The sequence below is a fragment of the Citrus sinensis genome, chromosome 5 (assembly GCF_022201045.2).
Source record: "Citrus sinensis cultivar Valencia sweet orange chromosome 5, DVS_A1.0, whole genome shotgun sequence".
NCBI classification, from domain to species: domain Eukaryota; kingdom Viridiplantae; phylum Streptophyta; class Magnoliopsida; order Sapindales; family Rutaceae; genus Citrus; species Citrus sinensis.
The window spans coordinates 27,227,944-27,252,676 of NC_068560.1; the positions used below are offsets into that span (position 1 = coordinate 27,227,944).

Below are 24,733 nucleotides of genomic sequence, written 5' to 3' on the forward strand. Positions count from 1 at the left end.
TATTATTCTATTGGCAACAATTGTGCTTTTAGTGACAGATGATGGCAATAGGTAACAAACCCTCTTAATGGCATAGCTACTATCCACCATGTATTGCACAATCTCAATGAGCAGGCCACATATACACTCATTGATCCTAGCCCAGAAGTAAATGTCAAGACAGATTCTTCCATCTTTCTGCAAAGTTAACTTTCTCTTTGTGTTGTCTCTCAGGATCAACAAAGTTACAAACTAGTTAACTTTTGCAGGAAGAATCATGAAGTACAGTTTTGCCACTTGTGGAAATGATAAGGCTAGCATGGGAAGAAGTTTAGATAAAGAAAATCCCACCCGTTGTTCGGTATCTGGGGGGAAGCCAAACCGGTGTATAATTTTTCCGGCAAATGTTAGTATGGTTGCTGAAGCTCTAGAAAGAAGAAACAAGGACTGGTGAGACTTCTTAATACTTGCATATGTTTGAATTATGTCCTATGGTAAAGTTCGTTATGTAGCAATAACTACTGACTGTCCTTTGCAGGATTGTGCGGGCAAAAGTTGCTAGTGATTTGATTGTGCAAATTGCTGATTCTTGCTTTCACTTACACAAGGTTTGCTGAATAAATTGATGCATCTCTATGTCTGGTACTTTTTTCTTTTTTTTTTTTCTATTGTCTCATCATTGAAGTGATGCATAGGGATCAAATACATTGCTTTGCAACATTGGTAGTATTGATTTTGCAAAATTGAGATGTTTTAACTTGCAATGTCCTGGTGAATCATACGGTCTTTTGAGACAAAGCCTCATGATTTGAGATCTATATTCTCAAAGTCAAAGCTTATAACTCACCAATTTTTGGCATGCAGCTTGCAATGGTCTCGAAAAGTGAATACTTAAACAGAATTGTATTCAAAAGGCGAAGCAATGGAGAGAAAGAAAACAATCCAACGATCTTCATCAGCAATTTTCCAGGTGGAATAGAAATTTTCGAACTAGTAGTGAAATTCTGTTATGGATGGAAAGTTGATGTTACAGCAACCAACATTGCTGCACTGTATTCGGCCGCAAATTTCTTGGAAATGAGCGATGATCTTGACCAAGGAAATCTAATAACCAAAACAGAAGCCTTTTTAAGTTTTTCTATACTTTCATCATGGAAGGATACATTTCAGATCCTGAAAAGCTGCGAATCCATACAGTCATGGGCCAAAGAGTTGCATATCTTGAAACGTTGCTCTGAAGCCATTGCATTGAAGGCCAGCATAAACAAAAAGGGATTTGCTTTTCATGATGGTGATGCACAGGGCGCTCTAGCAAACAATGTAGAAGACTGGGAAAAGGAAGGCAGAGCTGACAGTTGGTGGTTTGAAGATGTTTCATCCCTTCGAATAGATCATTTTATTGAAGTAATCAATTCCATTAAAAGAAAAGGAATCACATCAGAGCTTGTAGGATCATGCATAGCTAAGTGGACTTCAAAATGGCTTTCCCAAATCACTTCTGGTCTCAACAATGTTACCCCCAAGCAGTTGACTCACCAATTACGCCGAGTCACAACTGAAAGTTTGATTAGGATCTTGCCTGAGGAGGAAAATGCAGTTTCTTGCAACTTTCTACTTCACCTTCTCAAGTTGGGGCTGATGATGAAAATTAATGCTGAATTATTGAAAAAGCTAGAAAGAAGAATAGCGTTCATGTTAGAGCACTGCCACGTTTCGGATCTCTTGGTTAGGAATTATGGAGAAAATGATACTGTTTACCATGTAGGCATTGTTGTTAGAGTGGTCGAATGTTATGTTTCTTTTGTTCTAAGAAATCCAGCTCCAAGAATATTTGTAGTTGGAAGGTTGGTAGATGGCTATCTCACACTAATTGCAAGAGACAAGAACCTTGCAGCCAAGAGATTTCAACTACTAGCTGAAGCACTTCCGAAAAGTGCTAGAGTTTGTGATGATAATCTTTACAGAGCCATGGACATCTATCTCAAGGTAAGGTAGTTATTTCAGTCATTTGCCATAGGCCATTTCCACATGCCGCGCTTTTAAGTTCATGTATTTGTTTTTGTAACTTGATTGCAGGCACACCCTGACCTAACAGAAGAGGAAAGGACTAGTGTCAGTAGAGCCATGGAATTTCATAAACTATCTCAAGAAGCTCGCCAGCACATGATGAAAAATGAACGGCTGCCCTTAAAAATGAGAGCACGGTATATCCTTCTTGAACAAGTGAACATAACAAAGGTAATGACAGCTGGAGGATCAAATTTCTGCAGAACAAAGGGACAGGCAATTATCAGAGTGAGTAAAGGTTTGGAGAAAGGACGGATGTCTTCTCATAAGGAGATCAAGGTGATGAAAAAAGAAGTTGAGACGATGAAGATGCAACTGAATCAATTGCAAATGTGCAAAACACAGCTTCAGAATCAAGTCAAGTCATGGCGCTAGTTTGAAGATAGACAATTTCATGTTTGTGTTTAAAACTTGCCGCCTAAGACATGTTTTCTATGAAATCCTCAGTGATGATGCTCTACGAATTTTGAATTCTAGCAGTAATAGTTTCATTAATCCTTGACCTCAACGATGTTCATGACAGGTTATATCCCAAAGCAAATTAGCTATCAAATTAAATTCTGTGAAATGAACCGTTTTGAAAAGAAATATTAGATCGGAGATACCTGCCAAATAAAGTAAATAAATAAAGAAGTTGGAATTCAATACAACTGGGTTCTCTATTTGTTCCGAGTATTGGTTTAGGACAAATGCTAGATGTGGCATATTGCGTCAGTGTTATTACATCTACATGTTTAATTGTTTTCATCAATTGTATCAATGTCATATATCTTTCATCGCTGTCATTACTTCATTTTGCTTACATTTCATCATATTCTGTCTCTGTCTCCCTGCCAAGTAGCAGATGCAGTCAATATCAATTCACATAATGAAAAATAACTGACCTTTTATGTATATATAAGTAACGGATAATCACATATCTGTTTTTATAGAGGTAACACCAAAAATCATTGTTGTACTTCTGCAAGCAATGCCAGTGCTTTGAGTGAAGCATTTAAACGACAAATATGTATAATTACACAAATATATGGTAATCACAACGAATACACGTAACACAAATAGCAAAATATTAATACGACATATCTAGAAAAGGAAATGATGAAGAAATAATACGTGTTGAACTGCAGTTAGCAAAAATGCATTTCGCGGAACCCAAATGGCAGAACTCAATGTTTCTTATATAAAGTGAAATGTTGTGTTGTTCCCTGAACACTGCTCATTCTGTTGGCCTACTTCTAATTCAGTTACATGATGAGCAACACAATGAAAACACAAAGTATTATCATTGCAGAAGCAGAAGGCAGCTGTGGAGAGAATAGGATCAGGCAAAGCAGCAGTGACATCATAGAAACTGATAAGTTATGGCCATTCAGGCTCAAACTTACGACAGATCACATTCGTTGGGACAGCCTAAAGGTTCCACCTTCAGAGGCATTTGAAGAGCACATTTTAGCAAATCTTGATGAAGCTAGCCGTAAACTTTTGGATGCATACATTCCTATTGAGCTACACATTGCTGATGCTGATGCTTGCGAGACTTACAAAGTGAAGTTGGTCAAGAAAGACTCATTTTGGTTTGAGCCACTGCCTGACGTCGGACAGAAAAAGAAAATATCCTGGTGTCACAAGTTATCCCTGGAGGAGGAGACTTCCAATGATACTTTAAAGTCCAGGGAGGAATTTGCTTATTCTGTTGAACCTTTCAGGCACATTATGAAGAAACGAAATCTCAGTTATAATCAAGAGATTGGTTTTCGCTGGTCTGGCAGCAAAGGTGTCATCAAATTTGACTTCTCAGTTTTGTATGCACCCTGGTGGGACTCTTAACAGCTTTCACAATTTGAGAGGTAAATTCATTACAAATACAAAAGCATTGCCGTATATACTCATTCTTCTATAAATATCTGAGCATATTTGGCTTTTGGATGAAGCAATTATCCAATCAACATGTTGTCTAACTTTTTTATTATTGAATGTGCAGGGTGAAGCTTAATTTGCAGACAAATAAGGCCTAGTGTTCTTTACTCCAAATAAAGTTGAGTATTTGGTAGAATAATGTTCTCATTTTTCCAAAGTTGAAACTTTGATTGAAGGGAACTCTTGCAGCATGTCCGAACTTTGATGTAAATAACCGTTTGGACTTTGGTTATGTTGTTTACTTATCAACTGAGTATGCTGGGAACAAAAAGTGATTTTAGAATTTTGAGTTTTGGCTATCTTACAAAAATAAATCACCACTATTACACAGCCATCTTTTGAATTTCATCACCCAATTGGTCTCTCTAATCGATGTTAATCACTTGGATGGAAAAATTAAAAAACAAATAATAATAATAAAGAAAATTAATATGGAACAAGTGACTTCAACACTTCGCTAATTACAAACTAAAATTTGGATTACTACTCGAATTATGTTATACTGTTATGAATTGTGACCAAACCAAGTAAACATCTAAAAATTCATATGGACTAAATTATTTGTGATAAAAATTTAGAACATTTAATCACATAATGTACATAATTGAGTCAAATGACGTTTTGTACACTTTGGGAATTCTAACAGAGGGTCCCTCTATTTTTACTTTTTATTTTCCAAATGAAGCCTTCATTTGTTCGTTCATATAAAATAAGTCCCTGACCAAGTAAAATGAGAAAATACTGGATTAAAGAAATAGTAGAAGGCAATGGAAAATAAAGATCAAAGCGGCGGATCTTCTTCATGTTCCTCGGAGAATCCGAACCCGTGCCCCATCTGCCTCGGACCCGTTGTTGAAGACTCATATCTCGACAAATGTTTCCGTACGTCTCTTTCACTTTCACTTGCTAACCCTTTTGTTTGGTTACCTAGAAAGTAGGAAAAAAATTGGGTTTATTATTGGTTTCTTTCTTTAAAACTGTAAGAAAGAAGATCTTTCTGTTAGATTAATGAATTTTGACCAATGTTGTGGAAGCTCTGATGTTGTGTGTTAATTCACAGATTTAAATTTTAATGATTCTAATTAAAATGAAAAAAATAATGATGTGAACTTAATTGGTTCATGTACTCATTAAATTTATTGTAAATTAGAACTTTGATATACATTTGTAATTATTTGTGAAGCCTCAGGATTTGCATTACTGTGATGCAGATAAGTTTTGTTACAATTGCATTGTACATTGGACTAAAGTGGTTGCTAGCAAGCATTCAAGCCTGCTTTCTTCTGTAAAGTGTCCTTTATGCAAGGTTAGTCTTTGTTCATAATCATCTGTACTTCTGATAATATTGCGTACTAGCAGGCCCGCAAGCATTACATTTTAGATTTTGGTAGATGAATTGTCTGCGTAAAAAGTGTCATTGATGGTTGTAATGTTTGATGGATATGCAGACAGAAAATGTTTCAATCATTCATGGATATGATGGAACTTATTTTCAACGGCATTACATTAGTCAAATTTTTGGAGATAGGTAACTTCAATTGTTTACTTTTCTCTTCAAATTTTCTGTTCATGTTTGTTAGATGTCTTTGTTTACATTACTATGTGTCTCCCCGCAGTTTCTTCTTTTCGAAAGCCCACAGATACAGATTACAGAGCTATTATACAGAACCAGGTCTTAATCAGCTCTTCATTTGATCCTTTGGCTTCTGATCTCTTGTTGTCAGTTGGCTGTGTTATTTTCTAACAAAACCCTGCTATACATACACATGTTTTTCAGTCAATTATGTGTTCAACCAGGTATCTTAAACGATGTATTCAATGTTTCACGGTATTGGAAGTCCCGTAAGTATCTTCAATCAAATCAATGGCTCCAAAGCTGGTTGAGAAGAGAAATTCAAGCTGTAATGCAGGTATATAAATTCATCAGTCTACTCTTCCTTCTTTTTCAATTTCTTCCTCCTTGGTTTAGAGCTTGCTTAACATTCTATTAACTGTTAGATATTTCTGTTGTGTTTCTGAGCATTGTTCATTATGTTTAATACTATGCAATTTGATTATTTTTTTTTCCAGCCAATACATACAATGACGATATATCCTGATTGTAATGCTAATAGAATGGGTTGATTATTAATGACTGAGATCTTTTTTGTGTAGGAGGAAGATGTTGAAATTGTTGTGCATCACATACTTGGTGTGGTTGATTCATTCTTGAAGAGGTAACATGCTCTAGGCTTGCATTGATATTAAATTAGTTGAAATACAAGTTGCCATAGAAACCTTATATGACTCTTAACAGTAGAATCCCGTATTCTTTTCAAGTTTGTCAATGAAGTGTGATTAAAGTTGTTCAATAAGTCTGATAAAAGTTGTATACGAACTTTTAATTATTTTTCGTTCTACCTAAATCTGCCACCAAATAGCAGAAATAAGCAACGGTGCCAGATGGGAACTCCTGAAACGAAAGAAGAAGACTTCAAGGGTCTAGTCTCTGATGCAGCAAGACCTTTTCTCATGGCAAGGACAGATCGATTTGTGAACGAGATGCAACTCTTTCTTGCTTCAGGGTTGAACATTGAAGCCTATGATGCAGTCTACATGCAAAGGCTCGGTTGGAACACGCCTAGAGTGACTATGGAGTCTGGGGAAGGGGAAACTAGTGGACAGACGCCTGTAATTCCATACCTGCATATCTTTGATGAAGATTCTGATGGAACAGACTGAATGTTTTCTTGCCGGATGTGAAAGTTAAGGGTGTACATTCATGAGTTTTGCCATGAGTTAAAGGAGCCAGGTCTCCGTGTATACAATTATTATTTTGCTAAAATATATTTAATTCTACATCTTATATCATATACATGTGAAAATGCATTTATTTTGAACTGGTAGGGTGTGTTGTTCTTTCTTCGTGCTCATTTTCACGAGTCAGACAAATGGTATGGTTAATTCTTTTAAAACCAAATTAATTCTATTTTCACTTGGGAGTTGATGTTCACCACTCATTCAAATTTGATACCTAGTGATTCCATTCCACAGCAATTGTAGCTCCAAAACGACAGCACCTCAGTCAAAGCATACCCTATATTTTTAATCTTTGTTTCTTGTAATTATGAGTGTGTTGCATACTGCTTTCCGTATTACAAAAAGACCAACCACTTCTAGCATTCGACTCCACTCCTCTCAACCAAAAAGAAGGGGGAGGACAAACGAAAAAAGGAAAAGGAAAAGAAAAAGAGAGTTTGCATAGATTAATTGCAGAGGTGGTTTAGGTTCAGTTGTCATCTTCTTCATCATCATCATCATAATCGTCGTCAATTATTTGACTAGCAATGGTTTCACAATAATGGTCGATGCTCATACGGTCATGCTTCCTAGATTCACTTTTGTTTGCTGTCTTTCTACTAATGTATTGCTGAATAACAAGAACCGATGCATGCGAAGAAAAGTTAGACATCGCCAGTACGGATCCAATTACACCCAGTTCTGGAAAATTTGTCGAGTTGTCTAAGGATAAGTCATAGGTGAGGCGCGATTCTGCTCCTTCCCTTCTACCAATTATGTATAGATCACAGTTATCACTCAGATCTTTTATGGCTGCTACAATTTCTTCACCATTATTCACCACATTTTCTATGTAACTTATGGACTCATCATTCATAGTCTTGAACTTGAACTCATATATATCTTCATCATCCGCTTGCTTTTCCGTACATCTTGCTACTTCACTGTTGTGCTTCTGATGAAGAACTGTTCTTGGATCCTTGCCTGGAAGAAATCTTACAACCGTCAGTTTGACATTAGGATGGGCAGCCATTCTCCACGCATAGGCTAAGGCCTCTCTGTCATCTGGCCCTCCTAAGAAGAGCATGAGCAAGTGTTGTATTCCATGATGATCCTTGAGCTGGGACTCTTTATCTTCATCTGAACCCAGTCCACGATCAACAAATATACACACTGAACATGGCGTGTTTTGCAACAGGTTTAGGTTCACAGTTCTGTTGGTGTTGGCATTTCGAATTTTGTCATTAGTTGTTAATGGTCTTATATATGGTATGATAATAAAGGCAACACGCTTGTCCTCCGCAAGACAGCAAATGTCTTCATGCATGCTTTCATGAGACGATACAGATGTGAGTGTGTGAACATTGACTGCATTATTACTCGTCTTCTCATAATTTTCAAAGGCTTTCTTAAATTGCTCTGCCTCTGTAGCTTGCATGGGACAAGAATCGTTAAACCCAGTGGAGTTGCTTCCATCATTCATCAATAACATGGCAGTAGAATGTCCTAAATGCTCCACAAGATGGACTGCGAAGACATGGATCGCAGATTGGTTGGTGGCGTTTGAAACTTGTAGGAGGTTGATCATACCAGCTATGTTGCGCGTTGAATGGATGCATGCCATGATTCGAAATTCTGCTTTTTCCTTTGTTCTTTGTATGGTTCTGCACTTGTAGTTCATGAATTGCTTTGTTGCCTTGTAGGTTGCAGCGAGGATGGGCTCGATCACACATGTCATCACAAAAAGTGCAAAGATTGTTGGAGGAAATGCTTCGTCAACCAAATCCTGAACAACAAATTCAATGTCATAACTTTGCATCCTTAATTTTGTAAGTACGCAGATATTGAATTGAAAATTTAGAAGAGCAAGTAGTTAACCTTTCTATTGCAGGCGGTGTTGAGGACAATCAAAGCTAAAAGACCTTTGGTGTTCATAAGTAGACCAAGGGCCAGCCCTTCCTTAGGTGGGATCTTGTGAAGCAGTGAGACAAGGAAAGTGATCAAAATCTTGCTCATTCCAAACCCAAATAAAACTACCAACACAAACATCCAAGGTTTATGAGAAGAAAATACGACAAGATTTGATCGGAATCCAGTGAGTAAAAAGAAGCCAGGCAACCCAGATGACACAAGAAAGTCATCAAGCTTGTCCTTGAATGTGTTGGTGATCGGTTGCTTCTTTGGCATAATAACTCCAAGAGTGAAAGCACCAATAGCAGAGTGTGCTCCACATCCGTCAGTGATGAATCCACATAACAAAACTCCAGCAAGCACAAACGAGATATGGGTGTCTGAGAGATTATTATCTCCTCTGATTGCGCTGCAAAACACCCACGAGAGAGCTGGACGAACCACAACTACACATATTAGTATGAAGCCAACGGTTGAGAGCACCTCATAGTATTGGCTAGGATTAGATACTAAGATGCAGGCAAGAAGAAGCATCCAGGTGAAAAGGTCACTTAAAAGTGCTGAAGACAGTGCAATCCTTCCAATATCCAAGTGTAGAATCCTGAGGTCTGTGAGGATTTGGGTGAGTTCTTGGAAGTTTGTGGCGGTTAGAGCCACAGCACAAAACATGTAACCCCCCTGGGTGATAAACTCTTGCGATTCACCTATCACCAGGAAAAATGCACCAAGCCCAACAGCCATTGGGACTAAAGTTCCAGCCAAGGCAATGCTGACGACTTTATTAGTCATCCCAGTTGCTGAGATTAGGTTTATATCCATGTCTAATCCAATCAAGAACAGGTAGAACAACAAAGCGATGTAAGCATATGTCTCTAACAACATCACGCTCTTATAAGGAAACATTTCCTGTTGAAAAAATATTGATCTTTGACCCAGTAGTACTCCCGCCTGCATGTATTGAATAAAACTACGACTAAGATCAATGATATGTGAATGGAGATAAATGGTATGTTGGGCGGGTGTACCACCTCAAAACTCATCATTTTTGCACGTTTGATGGATCCTTTAAAGTGGATGGTCCCCCAATATTACCCACCAGACTCCTAAAATGACAGGTTCTAATGCATTAGCTTAGCACGCTGAGGTGGTACGCCAACACCACAAAAATATTTATCGTATAATGAAGTACTTACGAGGATTTGGCCGACTATTGGAGGTTGCCGTAAAGGTTTGAGGATGGCGACAAGAAGGTGATTGATAAAAAGAACATATGCAAGTTGAATAAGGAACAGAGGAGCATATGAGGGGAAATTGAATTGATCATGATTCCGCCATATCCTGATTGTGCCGCTTGAATTTGCATAATAACAAGCCTCAAGACCATCCGTTGTATTTATTGTTTGATAGTCTCCGGAGGAACCCATGATTGCTTTTGAGATAATTAATAGGTTGTGATGTGAAATGAGAAAAAAAATAGAAAATCAAGATAGGAAGCTGCAATTTACGAAGCTGCTCTTTTGTTGGTGTTTGTTGGAATCATGTATATATTGGCTAAAATGAATTTCACAATTTATTTAATTGAGAGAGATACTAATTACAGCTAAACATGACAAAGGTGTCAAAGGGTACATCTGTGTTAAGCTAAAAAGTCTCAGCTGAAATACCACCTTTGACCCTTCAGAGACCGCCAAATGAGAAATAGAATAACTGTCTTTTACTGATAGCGGATACAAAACGACGCTGTTTTACTTTGTGACCAGGAGAAGTCTTTGCCTTGGCCTTTTGCCAACTATAAACGTTGAGAGCATGGTACACACTTTTGACAGTAGCAAAAATGGCATCGAGAGACTCGGATTATGGAGCTTTCATGGAGAAATTTGTTCTTCAACCAAGCTCTTCGGCTCATCAACTTCCTTTAAGTGGCCTCACTTTTGCAATTAAAGACATGTAAGTCTTCCGATAACTTGAATACATAACATAAATGAATTTATTTTGATTCTTTCTTATTAAATCACTCTTTTTCATGATAATATTTTGTAGAACCATTCTTGTTCTCACGTGCCTTTAATTTCATGCAATTTTGTTATCGTTTCACCTTCTGGGTATGCTAAAATTGTTTGCAAGCTTTTAAATTCTGTTTAATTTCTTGTAGAATTGTGTCTTTGGTAATATACTTACCAATCAACTCTTGGAGAAGTGTCTATGCTAACTATTGCATCGATTGCAGTGTATTTATATTATCTTAATGCTTTTTGTGTGTGTTTTTGCGAGCTCATAGACTCTGTGCGGTTGGATGTTGATATTTTAACTTGAATTTTTGGAAGCAGATTTGATGTGGATGGACATGTCACTGGATTTGGAAATCCTGATTGGGCAAGGACTCATTCTGCTGCCACATCAACTGCGCCTGCTGTTTTGGCTGTGTTAAGTGGAGGTGCCACATCTATTGGTAAAACTATCATGGATGAAATGGCATACAGGTTAGAGTTCAAACCAATTCATTGTTTCAATTCAATTTAACTATGTTTTCTAGCGATTTTAGTGAAGTATTGTTTGCTTTCTCTTCTGAGTTGACTCTAGTGAAGACATCATGCTTGATGAAAAAAATACTGAATTAGTTTATTCTATACTCTTGGTTACATAGATGATGTCAATTCTGGGGCTCTTTTATGCACAATTCATTTGTTGCGTTTCAAAAACTCTGGATGATCATATCATTTCAGTATAAATGGAGAAAATAAGCATTATGGAACACCCACAAATCCATGGGCACCAGACCGAGTACCTGGAGGATCTTCTAGTGGATCTGCTGTCGCAGTTGGTGCTAAGCTTGTAGACTTTTCCCTGGGTCAGTATCTCTTTCTTTAACAGGTCCTATGTGTTGTGATTTTTGCTTTGGTAGCCAGAGTATAAGGAAAATGTTCTGTCCATCTCAGGAACTGATACTGGTGGAAGTGTAAGGGTCCCTGCCTCGTATTGTGGGATTTTCGGGTTTCGGCCTTCCCACGGTTCCGTTTCTACTGCTGGAGTCATTCCAATGGCCCAGAGTTTCGACACTGTAGGTAAGGAACTGATACTATTTTATTCACGCACAATTCAGTCATGCATATTATTCCCTGGCTATTTTATATACAGAACTTTATAATTTGCAGCATTTCTTCAATATGATCTCATTGTTTTACACTGAATTCTCATCTAGGATGGTTTGCTTGGGATCCTAAAATTTTGAATCGAGTTGGACGTGTTCTACTGCAGTTGCCTGATGATGCAAGTCTGGTCAGACCTAGTCGGGTGATCTTTGCCGAAGATTGCTTGCAACTTTCAAGCATTCCAAGTGATCAAATAACTCAAGGTCTAGTTAAATCAGTGGAGAAATTATTTGGTGGTGGGTAGATATTCCAGCTAATAATTCTAATACCAGTCAAGTTCCATAGAAAATTTGGAATTTATTCGCCACATCAGACACAGAATAGTAGTAATATTTAAGTTATTTTGCGTAGGTCATATTGTAGAGAATGTGATTCTTGGAGACTATGTGAAGGACAAAGTTCCTAGTTTGCAGCATTTCATAGGTGAAGGGAACAAAGAACCGGAGTATAGTATACCATCCTTGGCAGCCCTTTCAAGTGCCAGGGGCTTGCTACTAAGGTGATTATGTGAAGAGAACTCAACTTCTTAACTTATTCACGTGACTCAAAAACTTGTTTTAGTATTCATTGAATGCTGAATTTTGTGACAATTTGGAGCATAGGTATGAATTCAAGAATAACCATGGCGATTGGGTGACTACAGTCAAACCTGATTTAGGCCCAGGAATATCAGAAGCCGTGTGGGAAGCTGTTAGAACATCTGCGGAAAACATTGATGTATGTCAATCTGTAAAGACTGAACTACGTGCTGCTCTCAGTGCACTTCTTGGGGTACCCTTTCTTTCTCTCCGTCTCAATTTTTAGAAGCAAAAAATCTGTTCTTCAAAGCTTATAACTTCCTTTGCAAGAAATCTCTTAATAACTTTATTGGATGTGCTATTACTAGCTAAAAGAAATGTTGTAATCCTATTTACAAAAGAAAGGCATCGCTCATTTACAAATTATATTCTTCCAGGACTACGGCATCCTTGTTATCCCTACAGTTCCTGGTCCTCCACCAAAGCTACAGATGGATCCATCAGCATTGGAAGTTTTTCATGCCCAGGCTTTTAGCTTGCTGTCCATTGCTGTAGTATCAGGATTCTGCCAGGTCTCTTTCTTCTTTGGTTTCTATAATAAAATTCTTCTAATATTTTTTCCCCTCGCAAATCATGTCTAATTTCTACATATACAGGTAAGCATACCACTAGGACTGCATGATAATCTACCTGTGGCAATTTCCTTGTTGGCTAAGCATGGTTCAGATGGGTTCTTGCTCAACCTTGTTGAGACTCTTCATGACACCCTTAAAGAAGAGCTTCAAGAATGAGTGAAAGAGTTACTAAACTGGGATTTCCAACAATCTCTGTAAGTTTTATGCCATTCTCCAGCCTAACCAAAAAAAAAAAAGAAAAGAAAAAAAAAACTGAGCATAAAAGCCTATTGCGTATGCACTTCATGCCCCCTAATGCTTGCTTCTCAAATCTCTTTCTTCTTCAGGTGCCATTGTTGGAAATTCAGATGATAAACTATGGGGGTGTGTGTATAGGAATAAATGTAGTTACTTCTTCTATGAGAAAAATAGTTGAAAAATGCAACATATGAGCAGTATGTGCTCCTGGTCCTGTTGATGATGTAGAATTGAAAAGCAATTCTAATATATGATATATACTAGGAAAGATTATGGGAGTTACAATTGATTGAGACGTCTGATTATTGTTAATGTTTAATTCTTCAGAATGAATACTCTTTGTAATGAATTCCATCTATTATTTATTAATTGTTAGTGGGTGTTAGTTGATTAACTTTATGAATGAGACAAGAAAATTATTTAAAATATGATGATTATATATTTACAATTTAATAAGTGACGAAAAATGATAAAATGGGAGTTGGGACATTATAAATTAATCACTTTAATGAGGAAAGGTGAAGGCCAAGAGAGAGTGCAATTGGGGTGGGGTGGTTGAGAGTTAAGACATGAAAGAACAATAAAAACATTGGGGAGCCTCTATGTTACATTGAATGTACCATACACAACCAACAAGAACCACACAAATTGTGGGACCCACATAATTGTGTGGTTCTTCTTAATTGTGTATGGTACATTCAATGTAACATAGCAAAATCCAAAACATTGTGGTAAAAGGAAACTATTCATAAAGCGACCTTTAGACTGCACGCGCTTCTTGAACGCTTGTTGAACACGCACTATTGAAATGCAAACTAAGTTGCAATCCAAGTTCCCAAGCCCTATCACACAATTGGTCGCAGGAGTAATTAGTAATGATTTATTTTTTGAAATTGGAATTTAATTGATTGGAAAAACTACATATTTTTATCCTTAGATACATAAGTGGAAATCTCACTTGGAGGTTCCTCTATCCATACTTGCTCTATAGGATGATAGAGAGCTAGTTTCGCAAGATGATGCGCCAGCGCCGCCTCATTACAAGTTCGTGGAGCAAAGAGCACTTGTACAGTGCCATGCGAGAAAGTCAGAGCTTCTTGTATTTCGGAGATTACCCACCCCACTTCGCACCTGCTTGCAATTTTGTTTCCAATGAGATTGACTTCATTGAGAGAATCAGATTCGATTATGGCCGGAGTCAACCCAATGTCGCTCGTTAGCCTAAGTCTTTTATACACAGCAAGGGCTTCCACAAATTCTACATCTCCCAAAAAAGGTACTTGGGAAATGGAGGCTACCATAACGTCACCTGCTGAATTGCGAACTAGGACTCCAATTCCGGCATGGTCAGCCTTGGAACTGACTGCTGCATCAATGTTCACTTTATACCATGGCTGGGGCGGACTTTGCCAAGTCTGACTTGGGTTATTTGTCTTAGAGCTCGTATCGACTTGACCTTGCGTTATACTTGCTCTAAGTGAAGCCACTACATTCTCAGCTCGAGTGATAACGTCTTGTGGCTCACGAACAACATTACCATGGGTTAGATAATTTCTCGCTAACTAAATCGACCAGCAAAAAACCACATATTCCTCAAATTCATCTTTTGTTAAAAGTGATCCAATATGATGGAAAGGTTAGAAAACTCCATTGGCTTTGTACTATTGAGGCTAGAATAGAACCTCGTCAACTTCCAAACTTTTTTCACTTGTTTACACCCCCACCAAGGCATAATATGTATCGTCATAATCAAAACCACAACAAGGGCATGTAAGAGCAATTGGAAGCTTCATGTTATGTAAATTTAAATTGGTGGCAGAATGTTGGAAAAAGCTCGCCAATAAAAAATTTTGATCTTTGTTGGGAGAGATAATTTCCAAAAATACTTCTACTACCCTGTCTGATTACTAGAAGCAGATGACATATCTGTAACTTTCATATGAAATGCCACATAATAACCACTGTTGACTTTATACTGACCCCGCTTGTCGTGTGTCCACACCAGCTGGTCTTTCAATGGTCTTCTAGGCAACGGGATTGTGAGAATTTGGTTTGCGTCTTCATCAAGAAAATGATTCCTTATCATTTGTTCTTTCCAGCAACCTACGTCCTTAATTAAAGTTGATACTGAAGATTGTGAAGGCAGACGTTGTAGGGATAGGGATGGCAATGGGGTGGGGTGGGGTGGGGGTGGGGAGGCTTACCCCATTCCTCAATAAATTTAGTGGGTTGGGGATGGGGAATCCCCACATGGGGAATGATTTCCCCATCCCCACCCCATTCCCCATTTACCTATTTTATAATAAATATAAATATATGATTTCAGTAAATTAAACATTAGAAACTTAAAATAAAATCATCACCATATTATGAAGTATTTAATTTTTTTAAATCTCTAAAAGTTTGAAACAATATCTTAAAATGATATTAAAAGTGAAAAATATTTAACGAGAGCAACACCTTAAAAGAGAAGAAAACATAATAATGTTTTAGAATTGAAAAATATTGTAGGGTTTTCTTTTATTCATATCTTGTTTATATTACATAAAAATTAAAAAAAATTATTAATTGACATTATAGTTGATAAAATAAAAATGACTAAATAAGAATTAAAAACATATTTATATATAATGGGGATTGGGGTGGGGAGTGCAATACCAAACCCCACCCTGTTAACAATTTGGGGATTATTTTTCCCCCACTCCCCACCCCATTCCCCAAAAATTATTAAAAAAATTTTTTATTTGGGGTGGGGCTCCATAGGGCCCCAAACCCGTGGAGGATTTTGCCATCCGTATGTAGGGATAATGGGTTAAATGTAGTCGGACATGGAAGCCACCTGTGATGATAAATAGATACATGTTTTCCATCTCCAATTCTCCATCGCGATCGAACTTCAATAACTTCGCGTCCCCACAACATGCTTTCTCCATATATAAGATGGGTTACTGCCCAGGTTACTCTCCATGAACCTACATTTTGAATGATATTGTGCTTTAAAAAATTTTAGAGACTAGAGAATTGGGAAAGGAAATTAATCGCCAGCATTGTTTGGCTATGAAGGCTCGATTGAAAGAGCTCAGCTCTCGAAAGCCAAGGCTCCCATTTGTTTTTTAAAGGCAAAGTTTCAACCATGGCAACCAATGGAGACTCCTTGAGGATGAATTATGACTCCACCAGAATCGTGTAATTATTTTTTGTAGTTCCTCACAGAAACTAAGAGGGAGCTTGAAGACACTCATTGCATAGGTGGGGATAGCCTAAGCAACAACTTTAATTAGTACTTCCTTACCTCCACTGGAGAAGAATTTGGCTTTCCAATCAGTAATCTTGTGCAGAATCCTAGCCTTCAAAGTATTAAAAGAACTCTTTTTACTTCGACCCAACATTGACAGAAGGCCTAGATACTTTTCATAATGAGAGACAACCTCGAGGTTGAGTATTCCGTTAATTGCCTCCCTAATATTCTCTGGAGTGTTTGGAATGAAACATACAGATGATTTTTCATAATTGATTACCTGTCCTGAGGCTTTACTGTACGTGTCAAACAACTCTTTAAGATGATAACATGCTGCAACTGAAGCTTTGGAAAACACCAAGCTATCATCTGTAAAAAATAAGTGGGAAATAGTAGAGCCTTTAGGATAGAACTTAATGCCCTGAATTAACTTGGTATTTTCAGCTTTAATTAATAAAGAAGATTAAGATTATGCACAAAGGATAAAATAAGTAAGGGGAAAGCGGACATCCCTGTCTTAGTCCTCTCTGAGGTTGGACGAAGCCTCTAACTTCACTATTAATCAAGGAAGAGAATGTAGTGGACGTGATGCATTTCATCATGAGACAAACCTATCTTGTTGAGAGCCCGAGCTTGAACATGATGCCTTCCAAAAAACACCATTCTATTCTGTCATATGCTTTACTTATATATAATTTAAGAGCAACCAATCCTTCTTTGCCTTGTCTCTCGCATCTGATTTTGTGGAGACACTCGTAGCCAATTATAACATTGTCAGTGATGTGTCGTTGTGGAATGAAGGCTGATTGGAAAGGGGAAATCAAGTGTTCTAAGAAAACTTTTAGCCGATTTGCAATGCATTTAGATATGATTTTATAAATGATATTACACAAACTTATTGGCATGTATTCATGGACTCTCTTTGGCTCTTTCACTTTCGAAATCAAGACCACATATGTATGGTTTATTATAGATAAATCTTCATCTCCATTCAAAATCTCCAAGCAAGCTGTAGTTACAAAATGGCACATTACATTCCAATGGCGCTGAAAGAATGCTGCTGATAGTCCATCCAGGCCTGGAGCCTTTGACGGGTACATTTGAAATAGGGCTGATTTGATTTCCTCTGGTGAAAACTCCTTATCTAACTCGGAATTCATCTCAGCAGTAACTTTAGGCTCAAGAGATTGAAGAGCCAGTTCCACGTTCAACTGGGAAGGAGTAGATGATGTAAACAATGTCGTAAAATAATTGGAGAACTCATTTTCTATGTCTAATATGTCTTCCCGCCACTGATTATTAATGTCCAAGAGGCTATCGATAGTATTTTTTCGCTTCTTGCTAGAAGCTTTGGCATGAAAATATCTAGTGTTGCGATCCCATTCCTTAAGCCAAACGGCTTTAGAGCGTTGCCTCCAGTATATTTTCTCATCCCTTAGGAAATCATCAAGTTGCGTTTCCACTGCTCGAATTCCATGATAATTTTAGTAGGGATAAGATTTTAAGCAAGTGAGCTTTGTGGTCAAAACTTGCAATATACACTTTTTATCCTCGAATTTCTTTCGACTCCACTCTTGTAGTTTGGCTCACACAACATTGGCATTATGTAGAAACATAGAGATTGAATTACAATGGCCTTTACTGTGGCTAGAAAGCCATTCACGCTCAACTATTTTGCGACATTCATCATAATTGTTCCAATAGTCTTCGAAAATAAACATTCTTCCACAATGACGTCTTTTTGTAGAAAGAGAGGTGTTGTGCTTCCAAAACTCTACTAGAATTGGAGAGTGATCAGAGCCCCAATGGTCAATGTTCAACATTGATACTGCTCTGTAAGTGTCCCGCCAAGAAGATGAACCCACAAATCTATCAAGTCGTTGTTGTACCAACCTGTTTTCTCTTATATTATCCCATGTAGCCCAAATCTGAGAGATCACACGCCCTAAGAGTTTCTTTGAACTCCAACATTGTGTCAGTGTACTGAATTGGACCACCTTATTTTTCGTTCATATGCAAGATTTGATTAAAAACCCCGCCACATATCCAGGGAGCTGAGGAGAGCTGGGCTAATCGACGCAACAAGGTCCATGTATGTTGCTTTTCTACATGCTCAGGATGGCCATATATGCCTGTGAACCGTAATAATTCATCCCCATTAGTAATAACAGTATCTATATGGTGCTTGGAATATGAGAGGATCTTCATATCAATATCTTCATTCTATAAAAGAGCCAGACTACCTCCGAACCCATTTTACTAAGAAAATGTGAGAGAAGTGAAACTTATATTTTAGGACGTCCGATTGCTTCACTATCAGCTTAGTCTCGCTTAAAAATACTACATGAAGCTCATATTTGCGGAGTACTTCCTTGAGTGCTCGGACCGTTCGAGGGTTCCCTAGTCCCCGAACGTTCCAACATATGATCTTCATTGTTCTTGGCGGGGCTGGACGGCTGGAGGCCAGCACCCGCCGTTTCCTGCTTAATTGAAGAGGGCTTAAATAACGAGTGTGATGAATGGACAATAAGAGTGTTACTAGGCTCCTGCTCAATGCCGGTAGAAACGTGATCTGTGATTAATCGCTTCAGATCGAGTTCCAAATCCACTGATTTGTCACTGACCCTTTGCCGTTTAAATTTGGAATTTGGACCGAATGAGGAGGTTGCCGTGAACCCAGAATTTCGGGCCATACACTTCCACTTTCTTGCTGGGCTTGTCTCTTTAGATGGCTTCGTACTAGGCTCTTTGGTAAGGTGTGATCGGCTGGATTGAGAAGCCTGTGAGGCTTGTTTGGTGAGGGCTCCATTGTTGGGTGTGTGGCTAAGAATTCGTGAGATGCATCCCGAGAATGTTCAGAGAGTGATGATGTTGCAATTAATGCAGCTGGATCCGCGGCTTGATTTTTCTGCCGCGTGTCCATATCTCTAGAGCATTCTGCTAGCAGTACATATGTTTTTTTTTTTTATCTTCACGACTAGTTATTGCTGACGTCATCCCTTCTACATTATTCGGTGAGGCGGTCGCCGTTGTGCTTGTGTTCTACACTATAGTAGATGGCTTCTCTTTGCTCCGGGCATCTCTTGGCTTCACTGATGAATTACGTAACTTAAGCAAATGGTTATACTTGAGATCTTGATCAGCTGGTGATCTACTAGTAGGAGGGATAGGACATTCTCGATAGAGATGTCCTATATATGTAGCCACACCTGAAGCAAAAATTAGGCAAACGTACATAGAATATTGCAAATTGCATATCTTCATTACATCCTCCCAATTTAGCTCTAATTCCTCGTTTCAGCAGTTTCGTTACATCCATCAATATTCTAACTCGTGTACAATTACCAAGGCATGTCCCAGTCGACCCTGGGTCCACTTCTAAAACTTTCCCAATCCTCTTACCCAAAATTTCTCCAGTCTCTACAGTCATACAAAATATTGGAATGTTGTGAATTTGCACCCAAAAGGGGGCTCTGCTAAAATTCAGCTTTGAGAGCTCTCCTGTCCCTTGAGGTTCTGTTAAGATTAAGAGAGCTCTGTCAAAAAGCCACGGCCCACTAGTTAAGACTCGTTTCCTTTCTGCTGCTGATTGAAACTGAAAAATAAAAGTATTGTTGCCAAGCCTTTTCGTTTTCACCCCGTGAATGGTACGCCAAAATTGTTGAATGGCTGATTTGAAACCTTCACAACAAATGGACTCGTTGGTTAAAACTTTCCCTACCAAGCACTGTGCTAGTTTCTGTACTCCCGCATCATTTGCACGCCCTCAATAGTAATCACCTCACCGTCCTCATTAGAGAGTTAGTGCTTCACAGAACCGAGTTAATTCGTCAGAATCCATGTGAATGAAGTGAGTAATTAGAGAGCACTAAGTTGGAGAGACGAGGTTGAAAAGTGTGGATGGAGAAAAAGAAGAATGAAAAGCACTCCTGTTGAGTGATTGAAACACACCCGTAGTGTGAAGAAGCTCTTCGAATAAGAGAATTCTATATAAGAAACCGTTTTGAAGGCACTAAAGTGTAAAATGACTTTACTTTTTGAGTAAGTAGTAATAATTGGTAACAATGAACATCTCAATTTTTTTTTTTATCTCAAATGAATAATAATGTGTTATTAATTAAATAGTTAATAATTTTCTACGAGATCTAACTGAATTAAATTTAGTATCTTACTAATTAATTAATGAGTACTACATTATTTGAGATAATTTTTTCGGATAAAAAAAAATTGTAACCCTATTATTTAAATCACTCGTTATAGTGGAAGTATTACTTAAGCATTAAAGCAAGTCAATGTTTATATATAAAATTTTATTTTTAAAATATTCAATATTTTAAGTAATTAAAAAAATAGTAATACTATATACAACATACCAATTTAGAATTTTTAAATCAATGTGCTTTATTGAGATTCTGTCTAGCAATCAAATTTGTTATAACATAACTTTTATAATGTAATTAATTTTTGTATGGAATGATTTTCAAGCAATATTTTTTAGTTGGTCATTTGAGTTTGAACGTTGATGAAATAGAAATTAAAGTTAATTTAAGTTTTAATAACCCCTTCACAACCTAGAGAAAGAAAAAAAAATTAACTATTATAGATGGTAGACATATTGATTTTAGGGAATTTTAATAATAGTAATAATTCGACAAGAAAGGGAAATCAAGAGGATGTGATGTGAAATGAGAAAAAGAAAAAAAAAAAAAGAGAAAATCAAGATAGAAACAAATGCAGACACATTATGAAGCTGCAATTTACGAAGCTGTTCTTTTGCTGGTGTTTGTTGGAATCATGTATATATTGGCTAAAATGAATTTCACAAATTATTTAATTGAAAGAGATACTAATTACAGCTAAACATGGCAAAGGCGTCAAAGGGTACATTTGTAATAAAAAGTCTCAGCTGAAATACCACCTTTGACCCTTCAGAGACCGCCAAAAAGGCAAATAGAATAACTGTTTCTTACTGCTCGCGGATACGAAACGACGCTGTTTTACCTTGTAACTAGGAGATGTCTCTGCCTTAGCCATATGCCAACCATGAACGTTGAGAGCCTGGTAGACACTTTTGACAGTGGCTAAAAATGGCTTCAAGAGACTCGGATTATGGAGCTTTCATGGAGAAATTTGTTCTTCAACCAAGCTCTTCGGCTCATCAACTTCCTTTAAGTGGCCTCACTTTTGCAATTAAAGACATGTAAGTCTTCAGATAACTTGAACACATAACATAAATGAATTTATTTTGATTCTTTCTCATTAAATCACTCTTTTCATGATGGGTACATAATATTTTGTAGAACCATTCTTGTTCTCATGTGCATTTAATTTCATACAATATTGTAATCGTTTCACCTTCTGGGTATGCTAAAATTGTTTACAAGCTCTTAAATTCCTTTTAATTTCTTGTAGGATTGTGTCTTTGGTAATGTACTTACCAATTTCAACTCTTGGAGAAGTGTCTATGCTAACTATTGCATCAATTGCAGTGTATTTATATTATCTTAATGCTCAATGTGTGTGTTTTTGCAAGCTCATATACTCTGTGCAGTTGGCTGTTGATATTTTATCTTGAATTTTTGGAAGCAGATTTGATGTGGATGGACATGTTACTGGATTTGGAAATCCTGATTGGGCAAGGACTCATTCTGCTGCCACATCAACTGCGCCTGCTGTTTTGGCTGTGTTAAGTGGAGGTGCCACATCTATTGGTAAAACTATCATGGATGAAATGGCATACAGGTTAGAGTTCAAACCAATTCATTGTTTCAGCTGTATAGGAATTCAATTTAACTATGTTTTCTAGTGATTTTAGTGAAATATTGTTCGCTTGCTCTTCTGAGTTGACTCTGGTGAAGACATTATGCTTGATGAAAAAAATACTGGATTAGTTTATTCTATATTCTTGGTTACATAGATGATGTCAATTCTGCGGCTCTTTTATGCATAATTCATTTGTTACGTTACATAAACTCTGGATGATCATATTATTTCAGTATAAATGGAGAAAATAAGCATTATGGAACACCCACAAATCCATGTGCACCAGACCGGGTACCTGGAGGATCTTCTAGTGGATCTGCTGTCGCAGTTGGTGCTAAGCTTGTGGACTTTTCCTTGGGTCAGTATCTCTTTCTTTAACAATTCCTATGTGTTGTGATTTTTGCTTCGGTAGCTAGACTACAAGGAAAATGTTCTGTCCATCTCAGGAACTGATACTGGTGGAAGTGTAAGGGTCCCTGCCTCGTATTGTGGGATTTTCGGGTTTCGGCCTTCACACAGTGCTGTTTCTACTGCTGGAGTTATTCCTATGGCACAGAGTTTCGACACTGTAGGTAAGGAACTGATGCTATTTTATTGATGCGCACTTCAGTCACACATATTATTCCCTGGTTATTTTATATATGAAACTTCATAATTTGCAGCATGTCTTCAGTATGGTTTCCTTGTTTTACACTGAATTCTCATCTAGGATGGTTTGCTTGGGATCCTAAAATTTTGAATCGGGTTGGACGTGTTCTACTCCAGCTCGCTGATGATGTAAATCTGGTCAGACCAAGTCAGGTGATCTTTGCCGAAGATTGCTTGCAACTTTCAAGCATTCCAAGTGATCGAGTAACTCAAGGTCTAGTTAAATCAGTGGAGAAATTATTTGGTGGTGGGTAGATTTTCCAGCTAATACCAGTCAAGTCCTGTAGAAAATTTGGAATTCATTCACCACGTCAGACACAGAATGGTAGTAATATTTGATTTGTTGTGTGCAGGTCACATTATAGAGAATGTGATTCTTGGAGACTATGTGAAGGACAAAGTTCCCAGTTTGCAGCATTTCTTAAGCGAAGGAAACAAAGAGCAGGAGTATAGCATACCATCCTTGGCAGCCCTTTCAAGTGCCATGAGGTTGCTACAAAGGTGCTTGTGTGAACAGAACTTAAACTTCTTAACATATTCTGCTAACTCAAAATCTTGTTTTATTGTTCATTGAATGTTGAATTTTGTTATAATTTGGAGCATAGGTATGAATTCAAGAATAACCATGGCGATTGGGTGACTACAGTCAAACCTGATTTAGGCCCAGGAATATCAGAAAGAGTGTGGGAAGCTGTTAGAACTTCTGCGCAAAAGATTGATGTATGTCAATCTGTAAAGACTGAACTACGTGCTGCTCTCAGTGCACTTCTTGGGGTACCCTCTCTTTCTCTTCCTGTCTCAATTTTTCGAAGCAAAAAATCTGTTCTTCAAAGCTTATAACTTCCTTTGCAAGAAATCTCTTAATAACTTCATTGGATGTGCTATTACTAGCTAAAAGAAATGTTGTAATCCTATTTACAAAAGAAAGGCATCGCTCATTTACAAATTATATTCTTCCAGGACCACGGTATCCTTGTTATCCCTACAGTTCCTGGTCCTCCACCAAAGCTACAGATGGATCCATCGGCATTGGAAGTTTTTCGTGCCCGGGCTTTTAGCTTGCTGTCCATTGCTGGAGTATCAGGATTCTGCCAGGCCTCTTTCTTCTTTGGTTTCTATAATAAAATTCTTCTAATATTTTTTTTTCCCTTGCGAATCATGTTCTAATTTCTACATATATATACAGGTAAGCATACCACTAGGACTGCATGATAATCTACCTGTGGCAATTTCCTTGTTGGCTAAGCATGGTTCAGATGGGTTCTTGCTCAACCTTGTCGAGACTCTTCACAACACCCTTAAAGAAGAGCTTCAAAGAATGAGTTAAGGAGTTACTAAACTGGGATTTCCAACAATCTCTCTGTAAGTTCTATGTCATTCTCCAACCTAACCAAAAAAATAAGTAAATAAAGTAAAATATTAGAGAGAAAAACTGAGCATAAAAGCCTATTGTGTATGCACTTCATGCCCCTAACACTTGCTTCTTCTTCTTCAGGTGCCATTGTTGGAAATTCTGATGATGAAATATGGGGGGGGGGGTGTGTATGATTAAATATATTTACTTCTTCTATGAGAAAAATAGTTGAAAAATGCAACATATGAGCAGTATGTGCTCCTGTTGATGATGTAGAATTGAAAAACTAGTTTGCAATTCTAATATATGATATATACTAGAAAAGATTATGGGATTATTGGTAATAGTTGATTCTTCAGAATGAACTATACTCTTTGTAATGAACTCCATATATTATTGTTATTAATTATTAGTGGGTGTTATTGATTGACTTCATGAATGAGACGAGAAAATTATTTAAAATATGATGATCATATATAAATTAATCACTTTAATAGTTGAAGGCCAAGAGGGAGAACAAATGTAGTGGGGTGGTTGAG

At 37.6% G+C, this 24,733-nt stretch overlaps 5 protein-coding genes across 9 annotated transcripts; 4 read left to right on the forward strand and 1 right to left on the reverse strand.

Annotated features, from left to right (window-relative positions):
• The first annotated feature begins 125 nt into the window (after nucleotides 1–125).
• On the forward strand, nucleotides 126–2,831 carry LOC102607626 (root phototropism protein 3-like). Its single transcript, XM_006471920.4, has 4 exons — nucleotides 126–429; nucleotides 518–587; nucleotides 844–1,965; nucleotides 2,056–2,831. The coding sequence occupies exons 1-4, from the start codon at nucleotides 257–259 to the stop codon at nucleotides 2,419–2,421; spliced, it is 1,731 nt and encodes a 576-aa protein (XP_006471983.2). The 5' UTR covers nucleotides 126–256; the 3' UTR covers nucleotides 2,422–2,831.
• A 1,824-nt stretch (nucleotides 2,832–4,655) lies between these two features.
• Nucleotides 4,656–6,813, forward strand: LOC102607125 (hypothetical protein). 2 transcript variants are annotated; one of them, XM_006471918.4, is made up of 7 exons: nucleotides 4,656–4,845; nucleotides 5,175–5,269; nucleotides 5,412–5,491; nucleotides 5,580–5,635; nucleotides 5,761–5,873; nucleotides 6,118–6,179; nucleotides 6,384–6,813. In XM_006471918.4, exons 1-7 carry the CDS (start codon nucleotides 4,731–4,733, stop codon nucleotides 6,682–6,684), a joined length of 822 nt encoding a protein of 273 aa, XP_006471981.2. In that variant the 5' UTR covers nucleotides 4,656–4,730; the 3' UTR covers nucleotides 6,685–6,813. The 2 variants fall into 2 exon arrangements, with proteins under 2 accessions (XP_006471981.2, XP_006471982.2); XM_006471919.4 differs by having other exon boundaries at nucleotides 4,661–4,845; nucleotides 6,387–6,813.
• A 186-nt stretch (nucleotides 6,814–6,999) lies between these two features.
• LOC102631333 (cation/H(+) antiporter 23, chloroplastic-like) lies at nucleotides 7,000–10,282 on the reverse strand. 2 transcript variants are annotated; one of them, XM_015528472.3, is made up of 4 exons: nucleotides 9,846–9,992; nucleotides 9,681–9,755; nucleotides 8,620–9,600; nucleotides 7,000–8,527 (listed from the first exon to the last, which is right to left on the reverse strand). In XM_015528472.3, exons 2-4 carry the CDS (start codon nucleotides 9,693–9,695, stop codon nucleotides 7,232–7,234), a joined length of 2,292 nt encoding a protein of 763 aa, XP_015383958.2. In that variant the 5' UTR covers nucleotides 9,696–9,755; nucleotides 9,846–9,992; the 3' UTR covers nucleotides 7,000–7,231. The 2 variants fall into 2 exon arrangements, with proteins under 2 accessions (XP_015383958.2, XP_006471978.2); XM_006471915.4 differs by lacking the exon at nucleotides 9,681–9,755 and having other exon boundaries at nucleotides 9,846–10,282.
• A 147-nt stretch (nucleotides 10,283–10,429) lies between these two features.
• LOC127898583 (amidase 1-like) lies at nucleotides 10,430–13,585 on the forward strand. Its single transcript, XM_052440937.1, has 10 exons — nucleotides 10,430–10,599; nucleotides 10,980–11,132; nucleotides 11,376–11,500; nucleotides 11,589–11,714; nucleotides 11,852–12,037; nucleotides 12,153–12,300; nucleotides 12,404–12,572; nucleotides 12,757–12,891; nucleotides 12,976–13,148; nucleotides 13,281–13,585. The coding sequence occupies exons 1-9, from the start codon at nucleotides 10,487–10,489 to the stop codon at nucleotides 13,108–13,110; spliced, it is 1,290 nt and encodes a 429-aa protein (XP_052296897.1). The 5' UTR covers nucleotides 10,430–10,486; the 3' UTR covers nucleotides 13,111–13,148; nucleotides 13,281–13,585.
• Nucleotides 13,586–21,398: 7,813 nt separating this feature from the next.
• Nucleotides 21,399–24,624, forward strand: LOC102630626 (amidase 1). 3 transcript variants are annotated; one of them, XM_052440935.1, is made up of 11 exons: nucleotides 21,399–21,629; nucleotides 21,842–21,919; nucleotides 22,019–22,171; nucleotides 22,426–22,550; nucleotides 22,639–22,764; nucleotides 22,902–23,087; nucleotides 23,194–23,341; nucleotides 23,446–23,614; nucleotides 23,801–23,935; nucleotides 24,027–24,202; nucleotides 24,336–24,624. In XM_052440935.1, the coding sequence occupies exons 1-10, from the start codon at nucleotides 21,517–21,519 to the stop codon at nucleotides 24,165–24,167; spliced, it is 1,374 nt and encodes a 457-aa protein (XP_052296895.1). In that variant the 5' UTR covers nucleotides 21,399–21,516; the 3' UTR covers nucleotides 24,168–24,202; nucleotides 24,336–24,624. The 3 variants fall into 3 exon arrangements, with proteins under 3 accessions (XP_052296895.1, XP_052296896.1, XP_006471976.1); XM_052440936.1 differs by lacking the exon at nucleotides 22,902–23,087; XM_006471913.4 differs by lacking the exon at nucleotides 21,842–21,919 and having other exon boundaries at nucleotides 21,402–21,629.
• The last annotated feature ends 109 nt before the right edge of the window (nucleotides 24,625–24,733 follow it).

Bases quoted from the DNA above. Each gene is read 5' to 3' on its own strand.
- LOC102607626 (XM_006471920.4), top strand. From the start codon at position 257: ATGAAGTACAGTTTTGCCACTTGTGGAAATGATAAGGCTAGCATGGGA. The intron at 588-843 runs GTTTGCTGAATA...TTTGGCATGCAG, and splicing joins CTTGCTTTCACTTACACAAG to CTTGCAATGGTCTCGAAAAG. The intron at 1,966-2,055 runs GTAAGGTAGTTA...ACTTGATTGCAG, and splicing joins CCATGGACATCTATCTCAAG to GCACACCCTGACCTAACAGA.
- LOC102607125 (XM_006471918.4), top strand. From the start codon at position 4,731: ATGGAAAATAAAGATCAAAGCGGCGGATCTTCTTCATGTTCCTCGGAG. The intron at 5,492-5,579 runs GTAACTTCAATT...GTCTCCCCGCAG, and splicing joins AGTCAAATTTTTGGAGATAG to TTTCTTCTTTTCGAAAGCCC. The intron at 6,180-6,383 runs GTAACATGCTCT...GCCACCAAATAG, and splicing joins GTTGATTCATTCTTGAAGAG to CAGAAATAAGCAACGGTGCC.
- LOC102631333 (XM_006471915.4), bottom strand. From the start codon at position 10,076: ATGGGTTCCTCCGGAGACTATCAAACAATAAATACAACGGATGGTCTT. The intron at 9,601-9,845 runs GTAAGTACTTCA...CAATACATGCAG, and splicing joins CAATAGTCGGCCAAATCCTC to GCGGGAGTACTACTGGGTCA. The intron at 8,528-8,619 runs GTTAACTACTTG...TTTGTTGTTCAG, and splicing joins ACACCGCCTGCAATAGAAAG to GATTTGGTTGACGAAGCATT.
- LOC127898583 (XM_052440937.1), top strand. From the start codon at position 10,487: ATGGCATCGAGAGACTCGGATTATGGAGCTTTCATGGAGAAATTTGTT. The intron at 11,715-11,851 runs GTAAGGAACTGA...ATTCTCATCTAG, and splicing joins CCAGAGTTTCGACACTGTAG to GATGGTTTGCTTGGGATCCT. The intron at 12,301-12,403 runs GTGATTATGTGA...TTTGGAGCATAG, and splicing joins GCCAGGGGCTTGCTACTAAG to GTATGAATTCAAGAATAACC.
- LOC102630626 (XM_052440935.1), top strand. From the start codon at position 21,517: ATGGCTTCAAGAGACTCGGATTATGGAGCTTTCATGGAGAAATTTGTT. The intron at 23,615-23,800 runs GTACCCTCTCTT...ATATTCTTCCAG, and splicing joins CTCTCAGTGCACTTCTTGGG to GACCACGGTATCCTTGTTAT. The intron at 23,936-24,026 runs GCCTCTTTCTTC...ATATATATACAG, and splicing joins GAGTATCAGGATTCTGCCAG to GTAAGCATACCACTAGGACT.